Genomic DNA, 26,585 nt, shown 5'->3' with positions numbered 1-26,585 from the left:
ACCAAACTCCAGTCCAGCTCTTCTGAACCTTCTTCTCGATGAGGTCTTGACCCTTGGGCTTCTGTGTCTGTTCTTGCAGAGTGAATTTAGCAAGAACCTCTTACCCTCGAAATCTGATCAAGTTCCTTGTCCTCTACCACCCCCACCAGGTGATGTCTGATCACCTCGGCCTGCTTTTAGCAAGAGTCCCCGTTTAGGTTAGTTTAGCAAGAATGACCCACCTTCTCAGGAATTTGCCATCCACCAACTCCCACCCTGCTCTGTGGCTATAACTCCCCACTTTTCCTTGTATTCGGAGTTGAGCCCCACCTCTCTTCCCTGCTGCAAAACCCCACTGCAGCAGTCCCTCTTGAATAAAGTCTTTCTTACCACTTTAACAGTGTCATGAAATTTTTCCTTAATAAGAACTGGAAAAGCCCCAGTGGCAGAGAACTTTCGAACAGCATACCTGTAATCAGTGTCGATGTTGAAATTTGCCTCTTTCAGCTCTTCCAGGCTCATGAGGGTTGGGGTGGTTTTCCCAGCTTCCCATTTTGTCCATTCAAAGATTCCAGGTTCCACTCGTATCTTGATTTTTTTCTCCAGTTTGAGTTCTGGACTCAACAGAATACAAGTGTTTATCATCCTCAACATCCACCCTGACTCTGCATAAATAAGTCTCCTTTTAGATCTCAGACCGTCACACACAAGTCTAAATCATACCTTTTAAACAGTGTGATTTTCTTCTTGGCAAATACCGTTCTGTGATTAGGAATAGCCATGCTATTTCTGAGGTCAAAACTGATGAGCAGTGGGAAGGTATCAGAGGAGTGATGGCCCCCTGTGTGCCAGGAAGGACCAGAGTCTCCCAAGAGCTGGTGAGTGTCCCAGGCAGCAGGCTCATGCTGGGGCTCACCTGAGCACCCGTGAAACCAGCCCACCACCCGCATCCTCCAACATGGCAGATCCAATGATCAATGGACAAGATGTGACCCATCGCAAAGAATGTTGGCCTCATGAGGCCCTTTCCTGATAAACACTTGCACAGATTGGGCAAGAGGTGAACAATGGAAGGAGCCATCTTCTGGAACATTCTGACTCCCTGCAACTCACACTTCCCGAGCATTCTATATTTTGATTAAAGGAAGAGCCATAAAGTAAGGCCACCTCTTTTTGAGTGGAAAAAAGGACCTGAATGTTTTCACTGGGAACTCAAATGCTGGGCATAAAATTAGTTCCTCAAATGTGATTTAGGTCCATGGAAGGCGCTCTTTCATCAAGCATGCTTAGAAAAGAGAGTTAAAGCAAGTTAATCAGGCCCCTGAGTCCTCCCCCATCAACCAGATACCCTAGTCCTCCCACATCAACCAGGGCCCTGAGTCTTCCCCCATCAACCAGGCCCCCGAGTCCTTCCCCATCAACTAGGCCCCTGAGTCCTCCTTCCTCAACCAGGCCCCCGAGTCCTCCCTGACTCCTCCCTCCAGTGTGTGGTGTGTGCGTGTGTGTGTGTGGTGTGTGTGTGGTGTGTGTGGTGTGTGGGTGTGTGTGGTGTGTGTGTGGGGCACTGTGTTCGTGAAGTGTGTGTAGTATGTGTGTGTGTGTGGTGTGATGTGTGTGGTGTGGTATGTGTGTTTGCTGGGTGTGTGTGGTGTGTGTAGTGTGTGTGTGATGTGTGTGTGGTGTGGTATCTGTGGTGTGTATGTGGTGTGTGTGTGGTGTGTGCGTGTGTGGTATCTGTGGTGTGTATGTGTGTGTGTTGTGCGCCTGTGTTGATGTGTGTGTAAGTGGTGTGTGTGGTATAATGCGATGTGCATGTGGTGTGTGTGTGTGTAGTAGGCAAGTTTGTGTGTGGTGTGGTGTGTGATGTGTGCTGAATTATTATTAATGTAAATGTAGTTAGCTGGCTGTATGGCATGTGGTGTGTGTGTGGTGCGTGTGTATGGCATGTGGTGTGTGTGTGGCGTGTGGTGTGTGTGTGGTGTGTGGTGTGTGTGGTGCGTGTGTGGCGTGTGGTGTGTGTGGGTGCGTGTGTGTGGCGTGTGGTGTGTGTAGTGTGTGTGTGGCGTGTGGGTGGCAATGTGTGTAGCATGTGGTGTGTGTAGATGTGTGTGTGGCATGTGAATTATTAGTAATGGTGTGTGTACTAAGCATGGGTGTGTAGTACATGTATAGCCATGCAGGTGTGTGTGGGTGTGCTGTGTATAGCATGTGAACTGTGTGTGTAAGCGTGTGTGTGTGTGGTGTGTGTGGTGTGTGTGTGAGTGTGTATGTGGTGTGTGTGGTGCGTGTGTGTGGCAAGTGGTGTGTGTGTAGTGTGGTGTGTGTGTGGCATGTGGTGTGTGTGTGAGGTGTGTGTGTGTGGCATGTGGTGTGTGTGGTGTGTGTATGGCTTGTGGTGTGTGTATGGCTTGTGGTATGTGTGGCGTGTGGTGTGTATGTGAGATTATTATTGTATTAGTAGTGTGTATGGCATGTAAGGAGGGTTATTATTATTGGTGTGTGTGTGTAGTGTGGTGTGTGTGTATGGCATGTGGTATGTGTGGCGTGTGGTGTGTGTATGTGGTGTGTGTGGTGTGTGTGTATGGCATGTGGTGTGTGTGTGGTGTGTGTGTTGTGTGTGTATGGCGTGTGGGTGTGTGTGGTGTGTGTGTATGGCATGTGGTGTGTGTGTTGTGTGTGTGTGTGGTGTGTGGTGTGTGTGGTGTGTGTGTATGGCATGTGGTGTGTGTGGTGTGTGGTGTGTGTGTATGTGGTGTGTATGTGGTGTGTGTGGTGTGATGTGTGGTATTGGTTATTATGTGGTTATTGATGTAGTTATTGATTATTACAGTATTATTGAGTTGTTATTAGTTATTATTAGTGTGTGGTTATTGGTGTGTGTGTGTGTAATGTGAATATTGGTAGTGTAGTTATTGATATTGAATTATTATTATTATTATGGCATGTGGTTATTGATGTCATGGTGTATTATGTGGTTATTGGTGTGTGTGTGTAATGTGGTATGTGTAGTGTGGTGTGTTATTGGTGTGTATTATTATGGCATGTGGTGTGTGTGTGGTGTGTGTGGTGTGTGTGTATGGCGTGTGGTGTGTGTGGCGTGTGGTGTGTGTGGTGTGTGTGTATGGCATGTGGTGTGTGTGGTGTGTGTGTGGCATGTGGTGTGTGTGTGGTGTGTGTGGTGTGTGGTATGCGTATGTGCATGCAAGCGTTGTGAGGAGGGACAAGGATTGTGGAAGCCTTGCTTGCCCTGGTGGAGCTGCCTCTGGCCTCTGGCTACACTGCCGTCAGGCCTTTGGGGATTCCTGAGTCCTTTCGTGGTTTGGTCAAATAAGCTGATATTGTTCTTTGGTCTTCATCGGGCTCATTGAGAGCCCAGAGGGGAGGCGAAGCAATTAACATGGGAACCTCCAAGGCAAAGTGAAATAAATCTGCATTTCTGTCTTGTGACCTGAGATGCTGTGCAGGGGGCTGGGGTCCTGTGCCACAATTGGGAGGGAAATGAAAGGATGAAGCTGCAAGACTGAGGTGGGCAGAAAGTGTCTCGACATTTTTAAGTGCGTGGAAGGTGGATCATGGATGCTCCATGCTGATAAAATGGATTTCTGTGCCTCATGAAACTAGAACTGGATTATGGGATGGAAGGTTCAGGAGAGCACAGGACAGGAATGATGAGCCTGAGAGGCTCTGTGGGTGGAGTCAGGTCTGCTCCTGGCCGGGGCTTCCTGGGCACCTGGATTTGAAGGTGCTTTGAGGGAGCCTCTCTGATGGGGTAGAGGGGATCTGAGGACATGGCAATGCACACGTGTGTGATGGATGCACTACTGTCCCAACAGCTCCTACCAGTTGTGGCCCTAGCTCTGATGTGGCCCCATGTGCAAGCCCTAGCAAGACCACCATCTGCGGGATGGCTCCTCCATGGCCCCTCCATTCCTGCCCCTTTCCTGCAGGACACGGCTTCCTCTCTGCCTTGAGCACCCATTCCTTCCACCTGGGACTTGTCATTCCAGCTACGGCAGCCCTGCCATGGTGCAGTGCCAAACTCTGCTGTCTCCAAACAGCCCCCCTCGTGGATCTTGACCCTCACTTGGATCACCTCCTTTCTCCTGCACTCACCTCCCCCGTGCTCGGCCTCCTAGCTGACCCAGTTGGAAGTCCTTGGGCACGGTCACCCCCTCACTATGCCCTCAAGTCTTCCCGTCCCCTCTGGCTCCACTGTACTCACAGCTCAACCCCACTCTTAGCTGCATCCCACTCTCCACCCACTCCCGGTCTAAGCTGGAAGAGACCCCCTAGTCTGGCTAACGCATCTCCATTTAAGCTCATGCTCACAAACTGTGGGTGGGCTCTGAGTGCTGCCCAGCGGTCACCCTGCATCTCCCAGGACCTGGGCCCTCTCTCCCTGACAGCCATTCATACTTTTAGCACACTCCAAACTTCCCACAGTCCCTGCCCCCACTTTCTGCTGGTGGCCCGAATTCCTAGGTCTCTGAGAAAGTCGAGGCAAGCCCTGTCCCTGACATTTGCCCTCCTGCTGCATCTGCGTCTGTGGGCTCTGCCCTCTCCCCTGTCACCATGGAGGTCACATGCCCTCTCCCATGTCACCCGTGCTCCTGGCCACAGCTAGTCCCTGCCTGGGGACCGAGATCTCATCCCTCTTCCCAGACAAAGAGGAGCAGGACAGGGTTCAGGCTGAAGGCAGAGCTCAGGCCTCTGGGACAGGCTGCTCTCCTCTGGGCAGAAACTTTCTTCTTCCCGTAGATAGGAGCTGCAGAAGGGTCTGCCCAGGGCTTCCTGACACATATCAGCCCTTGAGGATGCTGGACAGCTCCACTGGCCCAGTGCATTGCCCTGGGAAAGGTCATGCATTTCAGACTTAGAAGGAACCATAGCAGCTGTTTCCAGCTCTCAAGGTTTTCGAATGCTCCTTTCCAGGTGTATTTTTAAAATGTCTAGCTGACAGAGGCCAAAGAGAAACAGTGTGAGGACAGGCCCTGGCATTCAGCTACACCAGCCCCTATTGGTCTGACGGTCCTAGTATTCCAGACACGCTCATGGACTCAGCATGCCTGCCAGCATCCTTGGGTGGCTGGCTCATACCTGCCTGATGACTTTGGTGTGGGCATTCATTGCCAGTCATCCAATTCCACTTCCACTCCCTTCCCACTCCCCTTGGAGAATAGCCACAAGGTCAAGGCAGTAGGAGAAGCTCACCGAGGTTCTCACTGACCTTCCAGGATGAGTTTGGCCGTCTGCACACAGCGGAGGGCTGGGGAGGCGAACACAGAGCTGATTCTGATACCACTGTCCAGTAGCGCGTCCCCTGGAAAATAGTGAAAAAGGCAGAAAATGCCCCTTCATAATCCTAGCCTCTGATGGCAGATGAGCCATGTGCTCCCTGTGGTAGGCAGGGTCCTCAAAGGGCTCCTGGTTTCCACCCCCTGGTGTGACACACCCTGCATAGCCCCCAAGTATGGGCAGAACCTGTGACCAAGATGATCTGTTGCTCCTGGGACAGTTACATCCTATGGCAGAAGGGAGGGGATCCAAGGTGGTGGGGCTGACCAAGTTGGTGAGCCCATTAAAAGCAGTGATTATCTCCAGCCAGTCATGGAAAAAAGAGAACTGTGAAGTGAGAAGGATTCAGCAAAACATTCTCCATTGCTGGCTGCAAAGATGGAGGGGACTGCATGGCAAGGAATGTGGGCAGCACCTAGAGCTGGGAGCAGCCCCCAGCTAATAGCCAGCAAGGAACAGACCTCAGTCCTCCCACTGCAAGGATCTGAATTTGGCCAACAGCAGAATGAGTCTGGAAGGAGACTTGAGCTCCCAATGGAAATTCAGTCCAGCAGAGACCTTGACTTCAGGCCTTAAGACCCTCAGCAGAGAAGCAGCCCTGTGGGCCTGGGCTTTGGATCTGCACCACTGTGAGTTCAGAAATGGGCCGGGCTTCACATGTGTGGTCATTTGAGAAAACTCAAGACCCACTGCGGCTCGTGGAAGGACAAGCCTGTACATCGCCTTTCCCCCTGTGATATTGGAAGCCCTGCTCTCAGGGAAATATGGGAGTCCCTACGGCAGAAAAACTGCACAGCCCCAAAGCTGGTGAGCGAGGTTCCAGTGGAGGCTCTTCTGGGCTCAGCTGTGTCCCCTCCCCTGAAAAACATGTTAGAGTCCTCTCCCTTGGTGCCTTAGAATGTGACTCATTTAGAAACAGGATTTTTACAGAGTGATAAGTTAAAATAAGGGTGTGCACCTCAATCAATTGAATTAGGGTGGGTTCTAATCCAGTATGACAGTGTCCTTCTAAAAAGGGGAAATCTGTGCACAGAAACACACAGAGAAGAGGAGAGGAAGACAAAAGATGTCACCTACGAGCCAGGGACAGAGGCCTGGGACCACCATCTCCTCCCGACTCATCGTCCTGGCACCTCACAGTGGGAGCCTGGAATCAGCTGTCAGGGAGTGCAGTATTCTCACCACTGCACTTGGCAAGTGCTATAACTATAACTCTAGGACTCTATAACTCTATTGCTCGGGCTTCCCACCCTGCCCAGAGCAGGTGGCTAAACATTTCTGAGCACACCACTGGGTGGGGGCCCGGGAGAGTGGGCCATGGGGGTCTCTGCAATTAACCATTGCTGTAACTTGTTTCTTTGGATTCCATTTTCTGAATTTAGGAAATGAAGACCTGATGAACTCAGTGGTCTCTTCTGTTTAAAAAAACTCAGTCACGTAGAAGCAGAACCGCCAGATATGAAACAGAAGCCCAAAGTGACAGATTTTGAAATAAAACCAATGAGAGGATGTAGTTTTCCATTGTAAAGTGAGCTCCTTGGTGCATACAGTGGTTGTTGATTTTTCCTCCCCTCTCTCGTTTTCTCTATGCCTGCCTTTCATTCCTCCCAACTTCCTGAATCATCCATTCCTAGATCAAACCTCTGCACTGCCACTTTCTTGCTGTGTGACCTTGGGCAAGTTGCTTAACCTCTCTGTGCCCCAGCCTCCTCAACAGACTGGAGACAAAGCTAACACTGTATGAAAGGGTGTGTAACTAGGGCTCAGGCTGGATACCTGTTAGCCGTAATCATTGTTGCTGTTATTGTTACTTTTCCTACTATACAGCCCTCAAACATACCTGCAATTCTGGACTGGAAAATGCCGCACGATGACAATGGGGGATCGTTTTCAAAGTCTTTGATCCCACGACTCCGTCTGGGCAGACTACACGGGAAGTTCAGGTCTGGCCTGTAGTATTTCCCTGAAGTGTAAAGAAGCATCAGATGTTCAGTTTCATCAAGTTAGTACAGATTTGTTCCACAAAACCCCCAAGACCAAGACCCACTCTAACAGCAAGGTTATTATTGAAATTATTGTCAACTGTGTGATTTCTGAATATGCTCTGCAACGTGGCTTCAATTTGAGAAGAAAGTGCTGCTCGGCTGTGCACACAACATTTTCTCAAATGCAGAAAACTTAAGTTTCAGCCCCGGGAACTATGCAACCCTCTTTGTCCTCCCCAAATGCCCCACGAAGATTCACTCCTACATTTTCCTGATAAAGAACCTGATAAAGTATCTCCATGACTGGTTTAGCATAACTCAGTAAGTATCTGAAGTTGCCATCAATGATCCATCCCCCTAGCTTTAAACGTATCCTTCTTGCTCAGGGGACAGAGTGCTCGAACTGGAGATGCCTGTGTTGTGCATTCTTTAGTCAATTGCTTGAAGCCAGGCTGGAAGCCAGGTGGGCTCACTGGGACTGTCTCCCACCAGAGGTTGCCTGGTGTCAGGGTTCACGTGGAGTTTGACCTTGAGTTCTAAGATCTGACAGTCTGGTGGCAAATCCTGGCATCACCATCTCCTCACTGCGCAACCAGAAGCAAATGATTTCATCTCTCTTATCAGTAAAAAACAGGGAAAGAGTAGCAATTGTGAGGAGCCAGTGAGGTAACACCCATACCCCAGCGTCTGGTGCGAGAGGGAGTGGCCAACAAGTCGGGAGGTTGGTCTCATGTCAGAGTGACTGATTATCCTCACACAGGGCACCACGACACACTGCACCCTCCAGTGCATTCTGGTTTGCCTTCACATTCTCCAAAGGGACCCCAAGCCTCCTGGCTACTAGTAGGTTCCAGCAGCCACACTGACCTTCCTGAGACCTGCTCTGCCATACATAGCAGCCCCTGCCCTTTGCACCCAGGAATATGCCAGGCCCTTTCATCCTGGCCCACTGCCTTGCACAAACTCAGAGTGGGGGTGGGGGACAGTGGGAGGCAGCAGGGGTCAGCGGGGCGCAATGGCTATTTTTCATGCCTATGTTTTAGGTTTCATGTAGGAGTTTTCTGAAGACTCCCTCCCTGGGATTTCCACGGGCAGAGACTCTTGTTTGAAATTAGAGGTGTTTATTCAATGCCAGCATTAGCTGTTGGGAAAGGTAATTTTAAAATCAGAGAGAAAGTCCATCAATTTTATTGTATTCTCAAAGGCATCTGTGATCCCCACCAAAATGTCAACACACTCCATTTAGGTACTTTGCTGTCATCGACACTGTAGTTGTGATCACTCTGGAGGCAGAGGGCAGAGCTCAGGAGATGACAAGGATGTGGGCCAAGGTCAGGTCCCAATGGGAGCAGAGTCTGTGTGGAATATGGGGTGAGGTGAGGGGCCCCCTGAGGTTGGTCACCTTGGAGGAGGATGTGGCTATACCTCATTGTGATTTATTAAACCTTGTAATATACAAAACTCAGACAAACTAGATGTCGTTCTTTACTTTATCAAGGGCCGCTCTACCTTGGGAAAAGATCCGCCAGGAGTTTCCTTTCAGTTGGGGATTTCCAGTGCCTTTAAAATATTTTCCCTTGTAAGTGACTTGATCTTTTGTCCAGATGACCAAATATTTTTTCTTTTTCTATGAAGTCCAGTAAGTATTTTTGGTGTTGATTGTTTTGTATTGATTTTCCCCACCATGGTCATGGTGTGTCAGTTCAATCTATAGCTTCAGTAATTCAATAGCTAAAAAAAGTGTTTTATTCCAAGAAAGTTCTTATATGTTTGTTAATGCATCCTGATAGCTGCCTATTGTCTTATTGTTGCTTCTTTAAGCTCTTGTATCTTTACTTGACCTTGTTTTATAGAGGCGACCATATTATTAGCTCTGTGAGTTCTTGGAAATATGTTTGATCATGATGCTATCTGCTCAGAATCTTTTCTAGTGTGTGGTTGTCATCTGCCAATGGTTTTCCCTACTCATTTCCCACTTTCTTGGGTCTGCTGGGCTTCTGGAGGGGGATCCTGAAAGGGTTCAGCTAACCTAGCAACTGTAAATTGGTTCTGTCACTATGTTCAATGCCTTAATTTATGTAATGGGTCATGGCTTAGAAATTGTGACACTATAGGCTTCCTATTAGGAGATGAGTACTGATGTGGACATTGATTGTAAGTACAGAGGTTGGCTTGTGGGTATGTGTATTTATAAGCACTGTTCTTACTTCCTGGCATTCAAAGGAGCAAAGCTGGGGTGCACTGGAGGCATGTTCAAGAATACATCCATCTGTTAAGCAGCATAGCCAAAAATTACAGCAGTCAAGATTAGGTTGGAGAGGTTCAGAGATGAGACTGAGAGGTACAGCGTGTGCCAGAAGCGGCAGGGTCAGAGACCACAGGTCGGGGTGCATTCACTAACGAAATGCTACATATGTGCTGCTGGGATGAAAAGACCTGTCCAAGCATTCACACTAGCAGATCTGCTTCCTATTGAGAACCATTCCTCCATCATCCACAGAGAAGTTGATGGAAGATTCTTACAGACAACACACACACTCAGATGCATACATGGAACACCCCTGGAGGAAGATGTAGCAGGCACGTTTTCCACATATACAGTCTACCCATGGTCATTCTACAGAATGGTGCCTCGGGGGATCTGGTGCCATGTAAGGTCATTGAGAAGGAGATCTCATTGGTCAGATCTATAGTGTTTCTGTCCGTAGACCCGCCTGAGCGTGACCTACCATCAGGAGTGGAGCATTGCTGCAGCCATGACTTCCCGAAGATCTGATCCACTCTCTCCCCGTGGCGAACCACCAGCACGCTCTTCCTTGAAACGGTGGCCTGGGCAGGAAGCAAGGCACACACAGTTTAACACTCAACTCACCGGACTTGCACCTACAGCAGCTCTCCCAGTCACCCAGCAACTGGGAGGGAATCTCTTCCTTCGTTAGTCAATAGCTCAGCCCATTTTGCCCAAATTATTAGAATGAAAGAGGATGTGAAATTGGCAATCTCTTCAATTTCTTCTGACGTTTTATTTCCTGGGCATTCTAACATCAAGGAAATGAAAAGAGACAGGATTGGCTCCTACCATGACACATCTGTTTTTCTACTTTTCTGTCTTTTCTAAGTCCTTATCATTCCCACAGAGACGTCTTAGGACATTATCCCTATCTATATTATAATATGTACTGTTATAATATAGATTATCTATCTGTATATCTAGTCTCCTCTCTTGCTGGCACACTTCTTCTGAGAAGCCCTGCAGGACTGCCCTGGTGCTGGCAGGTTGAGGGGCCGTCCTTTTATGGCTTCCAGGTGTGAGTTCTGCTTCTGAGCACTGAGTGGAGAAGCCCTCATCCATTCCCTTGCTGTTTTCCCATAGCTGGTCATTCTCTGTGTGGCTGAATGCTAGAGGAAAACAGTATTTTACAGTTTATTTATTTCTTCTTGGCATAAGACTGGCTTTGGTGGTGGCCAGCAGCTTCGAGCCGGGGACAGCAGCTCTCTGGCACCTTCTTCCCTGGCCTCAGGCAGCCCCGGGATGGCCTTGGAGCCTCCCAGTCACAGGGCTCGTGCCCGCCCTGTTTCTGGGAGGCTTGTGCTTTGGGGAAGTAGCCCAAGGGTCATGCTTGGGGCAGGGAGGCTGGCTATCCTTTAGGAGGGGCCTCCTCTGTGTGGGATGGTGTTGGGGGGCTCTGCCCTCAGGGGGTGCTGGGCCACCCTTCTCCCCATGCTGTGCCGGGCTGATCAAGTGGAAGTGCTAGCCTTGAGAGGAACCCACTGCAAATGAGATGGAGAGAGTGAATGAGAGCTGAGGATGGTCCCCCGGGAGCAGAGAGCAGAGTTACAGGGGCCAAGCCAGCTAGAGGCCACCAGGACAGCTGCGTGGAGCGTAAGCCCTGCACCAGGACCCTGGAGGGAGACACCAGTCTTGGCTGCTTCCCTGGAGGGCACTTTTGTGCCAGCTGACATTGGCCCCACACCTACATTCCCAGCCCCAGAGCCAGGCCCAGGCTATCCAGGGGGGTCCATTTCAGAGCAAGAGGTGGGGACCCCTGCAGCAACACAGGCCCAGTGGTGCTGCCCTCTGGCACCCAGGACTTGTGCCTCCCTGTGACACGGCACCACAGGAGGGAGCATGTCACATGCTGGGACATGAAGCTGCAGTCCACAGCATCCCTGCTTTAGGGAGCTGCAGGTCTTCCTGGGCCAAGAGATGAACATGGAAAGATGAGTCATTGACAGAGACGGTGGGGGCAGAGCGCACAGGGCCTGCCACGGGAGGTGGGCTGCGAGGCCTTCTGGGGACCAAGTCCTGCCTGGAGCCGAGGCAACCAGGGAGGGACAGGGCAGGGAGGACCCCTGGGCAGGAGGCAGCTCAGACAGTCGCTATCCCTGCCCTGCTCCCTCTTGGCCACACAGCTCTCTCTAGGCTAAAATGACAGGGCGGCTCTTGTGTGTGTTTTCCTACTGAGCAGGGTAAAGAAGAGAGGTGAGGAGAGGTGAGCCTTGTCCGCGTAAACCCTCATACACCAGCCCCAGCATCGTCCTGATTCCCCCAAATCCTAGAGAAGAAAATGCAAACGCCTTTAACATCCAAACAGCCTCGGGGAGGAAGGGACTCATTTTCCACCTGGCCAGTGCAGCTAATCATTCCTGTCTGGACTTGCTTCTGTGAACAGTGATCCAGTCTCAAGGGTCTGGGCTAACTGGCCATAGGCTCTGGCAAGAGTGGTCCCCAGTGGTGTCCCTGCACCTTGGGAAGTGATTGGAAACTACTGGGAATGAAAGGACACCAGAAAGCAGGGTGGGGGCCAATTTAACCTGCCTTGTAAGCGTTCTTGGGGTCAGCACCACAGGCAGCTCCTGCCAGATCTTGTGGATGCCTTGTGAAGTCCACACTGGCCTGGACAATGCAGAATTTCCAGCTGCTGAAATTTATCAGGGCCAGACGGTTCTTGATGGCCCTGACTACATTTGGTAGGTGCATAAACTATGGGATTGGTGAACTGGCGAGAATGTTTGCAGTTGCCATGCAAACACTTTCTTAAGGGTCACGGGGCTGAGTCTTCAAAGTGGATAGACAGTGAGGCCAAGTGAATAGTATTGTTTTCCCTTATTGGAGAACTTCAGATGTGTGTTTCAGGATAGAAACACTCATCTCCTGGGGAAGAGCTTCAGGGGAAGGTTTGTCTCGCTGTCTTGCAATTATGAAGTGTGGCTATGCAGAGGTTGCCTACACTGACACCAAGAGGCAGCACCGACTGCCCCATCCCAGAATGAATATTAAAACATCCTAGCCCATTATCCTGTAGAGCGTTGATCTGCAAGTAGGTTGCAAAGCATGCATGTGCTTGGAACCTCATTCTGCCCAGTAACAAAGTCCCTCAAGTTTTGGATTTGGGGTATTTTCTTCCTGGAAGAGCTCAGAGCATTTAAAATGCTCTTCTGTGGTGCTTTGCCACAGGAATATGATGATAAAGCAAAAGAAAGGCCTGTGGGGAGTGGAATGGACCGACCCCTGGGACTTGTGGAATGAGGCAGGGCTGCACACATTCTCTACGTGGAAGGTACTGCATTGGTGTCCTGGGGCTGCCGTAACAGGCTGGGTGGTGCAAAGCAACAGACATTTATTCTCTCACAGCTCTGGAGGCTGGAAGTCCAAAGTCAGGGTGTTGGCAGGGCCGTGCTCCCTCTGAGGTTCTAGGGGAGAATTTATTCTTTGCCTCTTCCAGCTCCTGGTGGCCCCAGGCATTCCTTGGCTTGTGGCTGCATTGCTCCAGTCTCTGCCTCTGTGGCTGCATGGCCTTCTCTGCTGCTGTATCAGATTCCCTCTGCTTTTCTCTCATCAGCACACTCGTGATGGGGTTCAGGGCCCTCCTGGATAACCCAGGATCATTTCCCCATTTCAAGACCCTCCACTCAATCCCATCTGCAGAAGCTCTCTTTCCTAATAAGGTCACATGCGCAGGTTCCCGGGCTTAGGGCATCATCTCTGGGGCCATGATTCTGCCTCCCACAGGTGCGTTCTACCAGACCTGCGGCCAGTTGTCTTTTCTTATTATAGGGAAGGGATGAAATCCCTATAGAGAAGACCATGTGAGGGGGGCCAGTTCACAGGCAGACGCATGTTCTGTTTTCAGCCATTGAAAGCACGGTTTAGACACAGGCTGAGCTACGAGTGGAGACATCCATTCCAGGCTCTCCCCCTCCTTCAATCCAGAAAGTAGGCCACAGCCCTGGGGAGTTTTGGCTTTCCCAAGTCTGGGCCTTTCTCGCATGGTGAACGCTGATCGCCATTTCACATACACCCAGCTTCACATACACCCAGCTTCACATACACCCAGCTTCAGAGACACATTCTTGATTTCTCAAGAAAAGGCCTCCTCACCTAGCCACCAAGGCAGCAAAGACCTGCCAAGGCCACTTAGCTTTGGCCTGATTTGCACCAGCTGCCAGGAGGCGCCAATGGCGACAGGGACGCTGCGTGTGGGTTGACTGTTTAGCTTCCACAGTAGGAGTTTTCTCTGCCACAGTCCTGGAGGCTGGAAGTCAGACATGACGGCGTTGCCAGGGCTGGTTCCTTTTGAGGATTCTCTCTGGGGCTTGCAGGTGGTGTCCCCTCCCTGTGTCCTCACAGGGTCATTCCTCTGTGTGTGCCTGTTTCCTCATTCCTTCTTCTTATAAGACCAGCGGTCAGATTGGATCAGATTGCATCATCTGTGTTGCCTCATTTAACCTTAAATACCTCTTTAAAGGCCTTGTCTACAAATACAATCACATTGAGTGGACCGGGGGTAAGCACTTCGAGATAGGCATTTCGGAGGCACACAATTCAGTCCGTAACAGAGGGTGAGCGTTGATCTTAAGGTGAGCCAGTGACAAGTCCCGGCAGGGTCTTCCTGTGGTTGTTCTGGAGATTTATGGACCAGGCACCAGGCTGGGCCCTGGGGACTAGGGGAAAAGCCAGGATCCTGCGACCCCACCCTCTGGGCACAACAGTCTCTCCGCAACAGGGGCCTGGCCGTGGTGGGCACTGGATGGCCTATCTCATGTAATCCTGCCAACAATCTCATGGGAGGGTGGTTAGGAGTCTGTGTGCTCTCCGACAAGCTTCCTAGCCTCCATGAGCCCCAGTTTTCAGATCTGTAAAATGGGTAGGGGGCAGGAATAGCGCCTGCTGTGTCGACTGGGGATAGCAGGGATGAGAGATCCTAAAGTAACGTGTGCGGCACATGGCAGGGCACACAGGCAGGTGAATTTGGGAGCAACAAGGACAGAGAGGCACTGGGTAGCAGGCATGAGAGATCCTAAAGTAACGTGTGCAGCACATGGCAGGGCACAGGCGGGTGAATTTGGGAACAACAGGACAGAGAGGCATTTCCACCACTGTGGCAACCGGACAAAGGCCAGCAGCAGGTGCAGCCCCTTCTTGAGGGCTCCTCTGTAAGGAAAGTGAAGCTTCAGATCTTCAAGGATCAGGGATGCGGTGTTACTTGTTTGCCTTCAGGGAGGGGCTGCCTGCTCCTTGGTGTCCCTGCCTGGCGCCTGCACTCCTGCATGTACCCTGTGAGGGTGGCAGGCTCGGGGTGCCCTGCTGTGTCCTGGACCCTGGCCTGAGTCTGCTGACCCCCCAGGTTATGCAGAGTTTTGCCTCAAAAGATGAGGGGCCAAGGCATGGGGGCAGGTGACGTCTTGGGGGCCGCTTGGCTCATGAATGAGGGAATGGGGTGAGAACTCGGGATTCTGGGCAGTGCTGTGTCCCTGCCTCTTCTGTGCCCTGTGTCCTGGTGCCATGACTGAAGCTGCCTTGAGGAGCTCAAAAGTGGGGCACTCTGCTATGGAGGGGTGGCTCCCTGTCTGCCCAGAGCAGACAGACCAAGGCAGGAGCCCCTGGCACCTCAGCACCGGTGGGAGGCCCCCTTGCTGACCTACACCTGGGTCTGTGCTCTAGGGCAGCAGGGAGGATATGTCTATGGAACAGAAGCTACACTCAGGAAGCTGCATCCACCATGAAGTTAATACAAAGTGTGGTTTTGCTTAGTTTACTTAAAAGAAAAAAGGGAATGTTTTATTACCTGCAAGGCCTGTAAGCTGCTAAGACTCCTTGCCGTTTGTGGAAGAAATTCCCCACTGCATCTGCTGCTGGCTTCGCTGTCCTTTCTGGAGTTCAGGTCCGTGGCTAGACTGAAGGTGTACATCCTGCGGGGGAAGGAAAGCACGGTTTGAACAGAGGTGAGACCGTGTTGTTGCCATGGAGACCCAGCATCTGGTCATGTATGTACTTGAGGATGTCCGGGACAACCTCCCCAGAAAGGTTCCCATGAGCAGAGAATGAAGTAGTGCATGCGAAGTGCTCAGGCCTCAGGAAGTGTGGACGATGTGGTTGTTTTATTACAACGATCACCATCTATGATGGATAATTTTACGTGTCAAAGTGGCTAGGCCACAGTACCCAGGTATTGGGTCAAATGTTATTTTGGATGTCACTGTGAAGGTATTTTTTAGAATGAGATTAACATTTGAGTCACTATGCTGAGTAAAGCAGACCACCCTCTAGATAATGGAGCTGTTGGACTCCACGGTGCTGGCTCAATCTTGTTAAACTGCTAAAAGTCCTTATTAAAAACATTTAAAGCTTTTAAAATCAGAAAATGGTCCTTGAATGACTCAACATATCACTGTGGGTGGGTCTCATCCAACCAGGTGAAGGCCGTAAGAGAAAACACACTGGGGGCCATGAGGAAGGGGAAATCCTGCCTCCAGACCACCTTTGGACTAGAGCTGTAACCTCAGTGCTTCCCAGGGTCTCCCATCTGCCAGCCTGCCCTGCAAACTGTGGACTTGCCAGGCCCACAGTCTTGAATCTTCAACTAGATTTCTCTCTGTCTCTCTCTCTCTCTCTCTCTCTCTCAGTCACTCTCGGTCTCTCTGTCTCTGTCTCTGTCTGTGTCTCTGGGGCACCGTGACTAGTACACCATCCCATTTGATCGACTTTCTAATACAGTCATAGGTGTGCAGATGGATGTAGCTGGGATTCAGGAATGAACGAGCAGTGAACAGCCACATTGAAGAGCTCTGCTCACATCTGGAGGGAAGAAGATGCATTTAGTGGAAGGAGTTGCAGGCAATGAGGAAATTGCTGTGTTCCAACGAATCGAGAAACGTGGCATGGGGTGGACAGGCACTCAGGTGCTTGGGGACCACTGAGGGGAAAGATGCCGGCAACTAGCAGCGGTGAGAACTCCAGGCTCTGGACTAGGAAGGGGGTGATGGTGGGGTCCCCAAAATGAATGTGTCGGAAGAAACAGGCAGAGGGGTCAGAGGAAGATAGTGAGAATGAGAAATAGAGACCCAATGGCCGCAGAAATCCTCCTTGGAACAGCAAATGATCGATTTCCCCAAGGGGGAATTCATTCCATAAAAGGAAAGATCTTTGAAAACTCTGTTTAAAAATTATATACGAGCACAGTCCAGTGGCTACGCAGGCATTTCTCGGCAGGAGCTCTGCGGGATTTCTCTGGGTTGAATTAGGCATAAAACATCCTTTGCCGGCCCAACATTTTCTACTAACACTGTGCTCTTGCTTTCAGCGAATTCTAGCATTTTAAAGTCCCAATTCCATTGGGAAAATTCAGGATACTTTGTTTCTTACGGTTATTAGAATGTGGAAAATACAACAACTTTAAAAAGATGAAAAAGTATCTGCAATCCTCCAGCTCAGTTAACCATAAAATCTAACCCCATTTCCCTCATCCATCCACATTTGGGAATGCTGCCTTATGGCTTTTTGAATTTGAACTGCTTTTTCAGGAAAAGCAAATTGTAGTCTAGTAGAAGGTGAGGGGAAATGGTGCCTCATTGGTTTAAAATTCTATTTTTTTTTTTTTTTTTTTTAAAGACAGGTTCTCACTGTTGCTGAGGCTGGAGTGCAGCGACACGATCCTGGGTCACTGCAGCCTCGACCTCCCAGGCTCTAGTGATCCTCCCACCTCTGCCTCCCAAGTAACTGGTACAGGCATGCACCACCACGCCCCACTAATTTACTTTTATTTTTTATTTTGTAGAGACAGGGTCTCGCTATGTTGCCTAGGCTGGTCTCCACCTCCTGGGCTTAAGGGATCCTTCTTTCTAGCTTGGCCTCCCAAAGTACTGGGACTACAGGCATGAGCCACTGTGCCTGGCCGGGCCTCCCTCTTTCGTGCAGTCTTTTATTACTAATGAACAGGAACTCCTTCCCCATTTATTTCTCTCCTGTTCATGTTCTTTGGCCATTTCTTCTCTCAAAGCCTCAGTGTTTTTCTCAGCAAGTTTTGAATGTAGTCTTTGAAGAGGAAGAGTCCAGGAGACAGTTTCTTGGTCAGTAAGTGAAAAAGGCAGGCATAAGTTACCTGGGTACCAAAAATGTCCAAGGGCTAGCAGCATCCAGGGACCCCGGGTCACCGTTGGAGGGACGGGGGCTGGGGCAGGTAATTGGCTCAAGTGGATGACCCACTGGGGACCGTCAACTTTATAAATATCTTCTGAAAAGCACTGTTGTCAGCTTGCTCTTTAGAGCGTAGGGTTCTTTATGATGTTTAACCTGCAGAGGTCTTTGAGTTTAAGCATTTGACAATCGTTATTAAAGACAGGCCTGCTAAGTCTCACTTTAAGATCCCTTCCACTGCTTCTGACCCTTCAAAACTCTCCCCAGTCCAGAAATCAGAAATGCATTCATTTAAACAGTTCTATTTTTTTTGAGATGGAGTCTCGCTCTGTCCCCCAGGCTGGAGTGCAGTGGCATGATCTTGGCTCACTGCAAGCTCCGCCTCCCGGGTTCACACCATTCTCCTGCCTCAGCCTCCCAAGTAGCTGGGACTACCGGTGCCCGCCACCACACTCGGCTTATTTTTTGTATTTTTAATAGAGACGGGGTTTCACCGTGTTAGCCAGGATGGTCTCGATCTCCTGACCTCGTGATCTGCCCGTCTCGGCCTCTCAAAGTGCTGGGATTACAGGCGTGAGCCACTGCGCCCGGTCTAAGCAGTTCTATTTTTAAAATGTTTTTCTGTTTCTATTTAATCCTTGTCTCTGCCAGGAATTGATTTCAGTGTACAATGTGAAGGGATATGAAATACCGTCTATTTAATTAATGTTTTTTTTTTTTGGGGATCTCGGTTCACTGCAACCTCCGCCTCCCAGGTTTAAGTAATTCTCAAGCCTCAGCCTCCAAGTAGCTGGAACTACAGGTGCACGCCACCGCGTCTGGCTAATTTTTTATATTTTTAATAGAGATGGAGTCTTGCCATGTTGGCCAGGCTGGCCTCAAACTCCTCACTTCAGGTGATCCACCCGCCTCAGCCTCCCAAAGTGCTGGGATTACAGGCATGAGCCACCACGTACGGCCAGTACTGTCTATTTCTTACCCATTTCTGTCCCTATCTCTGATGCGCCCTTGGTCAGATGTGACCTCTCCAGGACACTAGACTTGCTCCTCTGATCTCTATCTTGTCCCTCTGATCTGTTTTTTAACCTCCTTTAAGCCAGGACCATATTGTAGATTCATAAACTATTTTCAACATCTGGTTGGGTAAATAACTCATTTTTATTTTTCAAAGTTTTCTCTCAGGTCTTCTCTCCTGTTTATTCTTCCAGATAAACTTTTCATGCATTTGGTGAAGTTCCAACAAATGGTCTCTTTGAGATTTAGCCTGGAATTTCATTATACCTGGAAATGACTATGGGAGGAATTGCCACAGTTTACTGTTCTCAGCCATGCACAGGGCATGTTTCTATTTTTCCAGCCTATTTGCAAATATTTGCATTTCTCCCATAGAGGTCTTAAGTCCCCACATTCTCATAAAACCAGCAGTAGCTCCTGCGCCTCCACCGAGACCCGTCCAGAGCCAGGAAGGGCATCTTTTCTTTTGCATCTCAGCACCCGCCCTGCACTCTCTGAACATGCACCCTGGACCACCCATCCCCTGCACGGCATCTTGATTTAGTTCATGTGTTTCTTGAATCATCTGCACGTTGCACCTGATCTTCTCACACTATTGCCTGCCCTGTCTCCATCTATAAACTATGGCAGGTCCAGGCCAATTTACTTTGCATCACCTCAAGCTGTCAGATGCCAATAGATAGGAAATGCACACTTGAGTTGATCCTAAGTAGACCAAGAATATAGATAGTCTCATTGGAACAATCGAGCGTTTCCTCTTCAAATTAACATGCTCAGAGCAGCGAGGCCCAATTTATAGCCCCACATTAGCACAGGAAATGTTGGTTGGTTTCCCCTTCCTGAGGGCAAGGCGAGGGCACCCACACCCTCCCTGCGGCTCGCTCTGCAGACGGTAGGGCTTTGCTATCAACTGATGACATCTGTGAGGTTTACAGAGAGAAACGGAGTGCATTTTGCTGGTCTTTCAAATGAAATATGATCAAGATTACGCTGTGAATATGGGTGACAGGAGGAGAAAGAAAAGAGCTTAGCATTTTCACGTTTCCATTTTTCTCTTTAACTTAAGAGAGTCTCTTGATCTCTTGATCTCTTGATGAAACAGACGTGTTTCATCATAAAACAGACGTGTTTGAATTCTCCCTGGTTCTTTTTTTTTTTTTTTTTTGAGACAGAGTCTCACTTTGTTGCTGAGGCTGGAGTGTAGTGGCACTGTGTCGGCTCACAGCAACCTCCATCTCTTAGGTTCAAGCAGTTCTCCTGCCTCAGCCTCCCGAATAGCTGGGATTACAGGTGTCCACCACCAAGCCTGGCTAGTTTTTTAAAAAAATATTTTTAGTAGAGACGGGGTTTCACCATGTTGGCCAGGCTGGGCTTGAACTCCTGACCTCAGGTGATCCACCCGCTTCTCTCTGGTTCTTAAAAGGACACAGTTGCCATCTGGGGGCTGCATCACTAGGTTCCTGTGTTCATTTCCTGGGGCGGTCATAACAAAGTCCCACAGTGGCTTCAACGACAGCCACAGATGCTCTGATAGTCCTGGAGGCTGTGAGTCTGAGGTCAAGCTATCGTTAAGGCTGGTTCCTCTCGAGGCCTCTCTCCTTGGCTTGTGGACAGGCATCTTCTCCTCGTGTCCTCACAGGCTGTCCCTCTGTGTGTGTCTGTGTCCTCATTTCTTCTTATAAGGACACTGGTCATATTGGATCAGGGCCCATTCTAATGCCCTCATTTGAACTTAATCACCTCTTTAAAGACCCTGTCTCCAAATAAGGTAACATTCTGAGGTACTGGGGGTCAGGACCTCCACATATGGATGTTGGCAGGATGCAATTTAGCCCTTAATTGTATCTTTCTTATGTCTGAGATACTTGCTGTAAACTTGCTGTGAGGTTTTTGAAGTAATCCTGCTGTGTCTGTCTTCAGTTTCGGGAATGTCCTCATCTTGACTGGGGGATGGCACTTATTCTCCTGAGCCCTCACACTCAAGCCTCCCTGTTCTCTGTCCTCCAGGGGCACGCCCTCTGCTCTCCTGTACAGAGGATTGGAAGCTGCGGTGGTGTGTGAATACGGTCCTCCATCACCAGTCTCTCCAGGCCATCTCTGATCTTCAAAGCAAAGGACAAACATCATAGTGTGAGTTTGCAGTAGGTAAGTCCAAAGAATCCCAGCACTATCCGGCAAGGAGGTTGGGGTCATTATGGTGGTGATGGGTGATTGATGTGTTTTTTTTTTTGTTTTTTTGTTTTTTTTTTTTTTGAGACGGAGTCTCGCTCACCCAGGCTGGAGTGCAGTGGCGCGATCTCGGCTCACGGCAAGCTCCGCCTCCCAGGTTCACGCCATTCTCCTGTCTCAGCCTCCGAGTAGCTGGGACTACAGGCGCCCGCCACCACGCCCGGCTAGTTTTTTGTATTTTTAGTAGAGACGGGGTTTCACCATGTTAGCCAGGATGGTCTCGATCTCCTGACCTCGTGATCCACCCGCCTCGGCCTCCCAAAGTGCTGGGATTACAGGCTTGAGCCACCGCGCCCGGCGTGATTGATGTGTTAATTGACAGGTCCTACACATTGGAGCTGCAGACTCGTACCTGGAAGGGCGCCCTCTTTGGTGAGGAGGGGGATTGCTGCTGGTGCACCTGCAGGTCTGTTTCCAGGCACTGTAACGCCAGCGGTTCTGCTGCTTGGATCGCGCAAGTGTGAGTCCTGATCAGGGCTCGAAGGAAGTATTTATTAAACATCTGCACAGCTCTCTGTCCGTCCATGGGTCAGTTGGCCTCTGGACATTACCGTTTGACCACATTTTCCACTAATGAATACATGAGTGATGTGTGGAGACATTCAAGGATGATTTTCTGATTTTGAAAGCTTTAGATGTTTAATAAGGACTTTTAGCAGTTTGAAAAGATTTAGCCAGCACAGCGGAGTCCAACAGCTCCCATCATCTGCCTCACTGGCCCGTAAGCACAGGTCACAGCTTGTCAGGGTGCCTTGCTGCTCCTCCAGCCACGATGAGGGTGCTTCCAAAGCAGGACCAATCAGACACCCCACAGCACCTAGCCCGGTGCTTATTTCTCTTTCCTTTCACTGCAGTTTTCATTAATACATTCCAGCATAAAAGCCGGAATGGTTATGTTGATAGGCAGGTGTCTAATGTATTCACTGTGAAATGAAAAGTATCATAGCCGCTGACTCATCTTCTGCAGAGTCTTTGTGGTTCCTCTGTGACGGTGAAACTCTCCCGTCCTGGGCAGACAGCGAAGGACATGCTGAATGATGCAGGGGCACAGGGGAGCCCCAACCTTCCTGAAATTTAGATGGTTAGTTAGGGTACAGCCAGCATCTCCTCTCTATTCCTTAAACTGTGGATTGGATCGGGTGATGAACTGAGCTTGCAAGAAAGCAAGAACTCCCTTGATTGTACATCACTTGGCCTCCTGGGCCCGAGTCTTCTCAGCTCTCAAGCAGGCGAGTTGCCTTAGGTTATCTCTACAATCCCTTGTGGCACCCACATCCTGTGATTTTGATGTGGCCCCTGGACCCATGGACATGTCTATGTCACAAAGTGTATTTCTCCTGAACTGCTGGTCTGCACACGTCTGGGATGGCCATGACTGTTGGTTGAACGTGTGTCTGTTTTCTTATTGGATGTAGGAAAGCTCGGAGCTGGGAGCTCACAGCACACATCGCAGTGTGGAAAAACCTCAGCCCTGACTTTGTCTAGCTTTTCCACCTTTATTCTCCCTTTGACCCAGCTTTCTTATATTCTCTTCTTAAAATTTAAAATGGATTAATTTATGTTTTGAGTAAGTAATGCATTTATATGCTTCATACATTTAAACATTATGAAATGTTCGTGTTTGAAAAGACTCCCTCCCATTTCTGTTCCATTCTCCTGGCTCCCACTCCCAGCACCCACAGGTAACGATGATTAGAAGTTTCCAGACATTCTCCCTTCCAGGGAACCTTTAGGAATACGTATATGTAGAAATACATATTGTGCACATGTATTTACAGACGGTTATGTGTGTCTCTCCCCTTTCCCAAAAGTATATCATGCCAGACACATCATTCTGCAACTTATTTTTTTCATTTATCAATCAATCTTGCATATTTTTTCAAATAAATAACATAAAATTCTCCCTTTTAATTATCTTAAAGCTGCAAATATTTTATTGTATGGATGTGTCATAATTTACTTTATGGACTTATTTTTAAATTTTAATGATCTCTTCTATAGGCAGTTGAGGTCAGATTTGAAAGCCCAAGTGTGGGATTAGGTATGAGGCTGGAATCCTGTTTCCTCTGCTCACTTGCTGTGTGAACATAGGCAAGTGAGTTGATCGCTTTGTGTCTCAGTTTCATCAACTATAAAATGGAGCAATAACGGTGCCCACCCTGGGGGTATTGGAGAAGTAAATCAGTTAATAAGGGAAATGCATGGCACAGAGTCAGGCACAGGAGGTGATGTTAGTGTGCAAAGCTATTGGGCATCTCTTAAGCTGCCTTAAAATAGATTTAAGTGGATTAGAAGTCAACACATTAATAAATACATGTGACAACGGCTGCATTTTTCATCCCATATTTGCATTTTGTGTCCTAAGTTCTTATTCATTAGGGTAAGAAGTTAAATGGCCTCAAGAGAAGATGATATGAAATGTCATGTATGCACAGCTGTGGGGCTTTGGCTGGAATCTGCTCTCCTTCAGTGTCAAGTGGCTACTATGTTTAGTGGGGGAGCCCAGGGACATAGGTGCTGTCCCTGGCTCATTATACAAATCTCAGTGTATGAATAATTAGCAAAAAGAAATATAATACCTAAAGAAATCAGCCATAGTCACCAAATCTCCTTCTATAAATATTTCAGTCAATACTTTCATTATTTTTACTACTATTTCTTGCAAATTCTAATCATTTCACCAAGAGCTTCTATCAGGTACTATTAAACCATCTTTTCTTTTTTGGGGGGTTTGGATAAAAATGACCAACAAATAATCATTTATTTCAGCTCTTCAAAATATATTCTTTCTTAATTTACTCAAAATGTTAGTCTTATTAGATATCCATATAACCTCTGACAATTTTTAAGTAGTTTTTAATGACTATTCAAATAAAATGTCACAATTTTCATAGTTTTGCCTTATATATGAACCTCAATAGGAAGGGTACAGAAAAGAATTCCCTGGATGGATAGATTCTGGAAATAGATGTCCACAGCAAATGTCCAGCACAGATCTGAAAATCTGTAGATTGAGTAGATGCTGATACATCTGTGTTCAACTTAATGATTTATTTATTTGTCTGGGTGGTGGGGGAAACCCTAGAGAAGCTGTGGAACATTTTAGGAGAGAATTAAACCAATGAGTGAAATATATGGTTTTAAGACCTCCTGCCTGGAGACAGAGGAATGGCCATGATGGTGCTTTTCCAGGCTCTCTTCCCCAGCCACACAGCTCTGAAGCTGCCAGGAAGCCCAGAACCACAACATAGGGTTTTTCTGTGTATTTCTGCCCTGCTCCTCCCACTCTCATCATTCAGTTGTTCCAACCATCAGTCTTGACACCTGCAAGAGCTCTACCCCAACATGCACACCCATGAGGCTGAGCAGTTTTTCTCCTTTTTCACCCTGTGTTCTCTGACCTCTGCCTGCTCTCTCCACTCTCCTAACTGGAACCTGGGAGAAGAGAGTGAAAAAGCTCACGAGAGCCACCTTAGCACTTTGTAATGGCTTTACGGTGTGTGTGGCAACTTGGCCAGACTGAACAACAGTCCCTAGACTTCCTTTATAGCACATGTCTGATCAGGGTGGGCCACAAGAGGCATTCTCATGAGAGCTGGAGGATGGAAGGGAGGCAGTAGTCATCCTAAGCATCACACACAGCCTTCCCAGCTATCCCATCAAATGCTAGTCTAGGCGCTGCTGCAAGGAGATTTTACAAATGTGACTAGAACCCCTAATCATATGAACTTAAATTAATCAAAAGCAAGGTTATTCTGAGCAGGCCTGACTTATGCAGTTGGAAGGCATTTTTTAAAAACTTAGGCTTTCCCCACACTCAGAGACTTCGATAGCAGCTGTATCTGCAACTGCTCTCCCATCCCCTGGGTGGTCCTTCCAACTGCCCACATGTGGACAATAAGCTTCCGCTTGCCCGTGGGTTTTCAGCCTGAGTAGGATTCTCCCTTCCTGCCTGTCTGTCCTTGCTTAGCTCGCCACAGTAATTCCATAAGGCAATTCATTGTAATAAATCCATATAGATGTGTGTGTATATATATACCTTTCCATGTATATATGTGTGTGTGATATATGTGTATATAAAATATTCTGTATGTACAGTCAGCCCTTTGTATCTGGAGGTTCTGCATTTGTAGATTCAACCAACTGCAGGCCAAAAATATTCAAAAAATTAATTGATAAAAAATAGCAATACAACAATTTAAAAATACAAATAAAACAATACTGTATAACATCCATTTGCATAGCATTTACATTGTGTTATGTATCATAAGTACTCTAGAGATGATTTAAAGGATCCAGGGTGATGTGTATAAGCTGCATGTAAATACTACAGTGTTTTCTATCAGGGACTTGAGAACGTGAGGATTTGGGTATCTGTGGGGGTCCTGGAACCAATCCCTTGCCAAATGCAAGGGACAACTGTACATATATTTGTATGTATTATATATTGTATGAAAGTGACTGGTTCTGCATCTCTGGTTAAACTTTTACTAAATTTGGTATCAGGAATGGGGTGCTGTTCTAACAAACAGGATGCTCTTCAACTTCAGATGGGGTTACGTTCCAACAAACCCATCATAAATTGAAAATGCATTTAATGCACCTAACCTACTGAACATCACAGCGTGGCCTAGCTTACCTTAAACACGCTCAGCACACTTACAGTAGCCTACGATAGGGCAGAATCATCTAACACAAAGCCTATTTCATAATCAAGTGTTGAGTATCTCACGTAATTCGTTAAATGTTGGACTGAAAGTGTAGCATGGAATGACCATATGGGCACCTGAAGTACAGTTTCTACTGAACCCATATCACTTTTGTACCATTATGAAATCCTAAGTTGAACCATTCTAAGTTGGAGACCTTCCGAACTTAAAATGTGGAAACAACTTTGGGACTTGGCAGTGAGTAGAGGCTGAGAGACTTTTGAGTAGCACGGCAGAGAAAGCCCAAATCACCATGAACAGATTGCTAGTGGAAATAGGGATGCTAAAGGTGAATCTTCCGGGGAGAACTCAGAAAGGAATATGAAGCATGTTCCAGGAAATCGGAGCAAGGAGGATCCTTCCCATGTGTGCCAGAGAGTCTAATGAAATTGTCCATGGAAAGCAGGACTTGTAAGCGATGATGTTGGTCACACAGCTAAGGCTATTTCCACACAAAGTGTTAAATGTATCACCTGGTTTCTTCATGTTATTTATAGTGAAGCGGGAGAGGAAAGAGATACATTGAGGGAAGAACACTGAACAAAAAAGAACCATTCTGAAAATCCTTAGCCTCACCAGATGATGCTAAAGGCATTACAATTAAGGGATTCTCCAACTGATGAAGAAGCGACTCACCAGGAGCCCTACAGCTTCAAGGAAATCACTTCCACCAACAACTGTGTATGCTCAGGTGAGGGCGTGAAGCCTCAGCTGGGAGCCCAGCCCTGGCAGGCACCTTGATTACAGCCTTGAGACCCCGAGCTGAGGACCCAGTGAAGCTGGACTCTGACTCTCAACCCGTAAATACAATAAGATAATAATTGCGCTTTGTTTTAGTGGTAATTTATTACACAGTCATAGAAAACTAATAACACGCCCTAGGACTTCACAGTTCATACATGGAGCAGAAGAATACATAAACCCAAGCTCAGGACCTCTGAGTATAATTTATTATGT

At 48.3% G+C, this 26,585-nt stretch overlaps 1 protein-coding gene across 6 annotated transcripts in view; it reads right to left on the bottom strand.

Moving 5' to 3' along the window:
- Positions 1-26,585, bottom strand: part of UBASH3A (ubiquitin associated and SH3 domain containing A) — a 49,124-nt gene that overhangs the window by 6,974 nt on the left and 15,565 nt on the right. For all 6 annotated transcript variants that reach the window (XR_644437.3, XM_031665767.1, XM_021935475.2 and 3 more), the window contains exons 7-11: positions 15,329-15,452; positions 9,989-10,088; positions 7,115-7,237; positions 5,207-5,299; positions 449-593 (exon numbers count right to left, since the gene is read on the bottom strand). Coding sequence is in view for 5 of the 6 variants with exons in the window: in XM_031665767.1 (XP_031521627.1) it covers positions 449-593; positions 5,207-5,299; positions 7,115-7,237; positions 9,989-10,088; positions 15,329-15,452 (585 nt within the window). In the remaining variant the exon portion in view is untranslated. The remainder of the gene's footprint in view (positions 1-448; positions 594-5,206; positions 5,300-7,114; positions 7,238-9,988; positions 10,089-15,328; positions 15,453-26,585) is intronic.

This window comes from Papio anubis, chromosome 4, assembly GCF_008728515.1.
Source record: "Papio anubis isolate 15944 chromosome 4, Panubis1.0, whole genome shotgun sequence".
Taxonomy (NCBI): Eukaryota; Metazoa; Chordata; class Mammalia; order Primates; family Cercopithecidae; genus Papio; species Papio anubis.
This window is presented reverse-complemented; position numbering and strand designations above follow the sequence as displayed.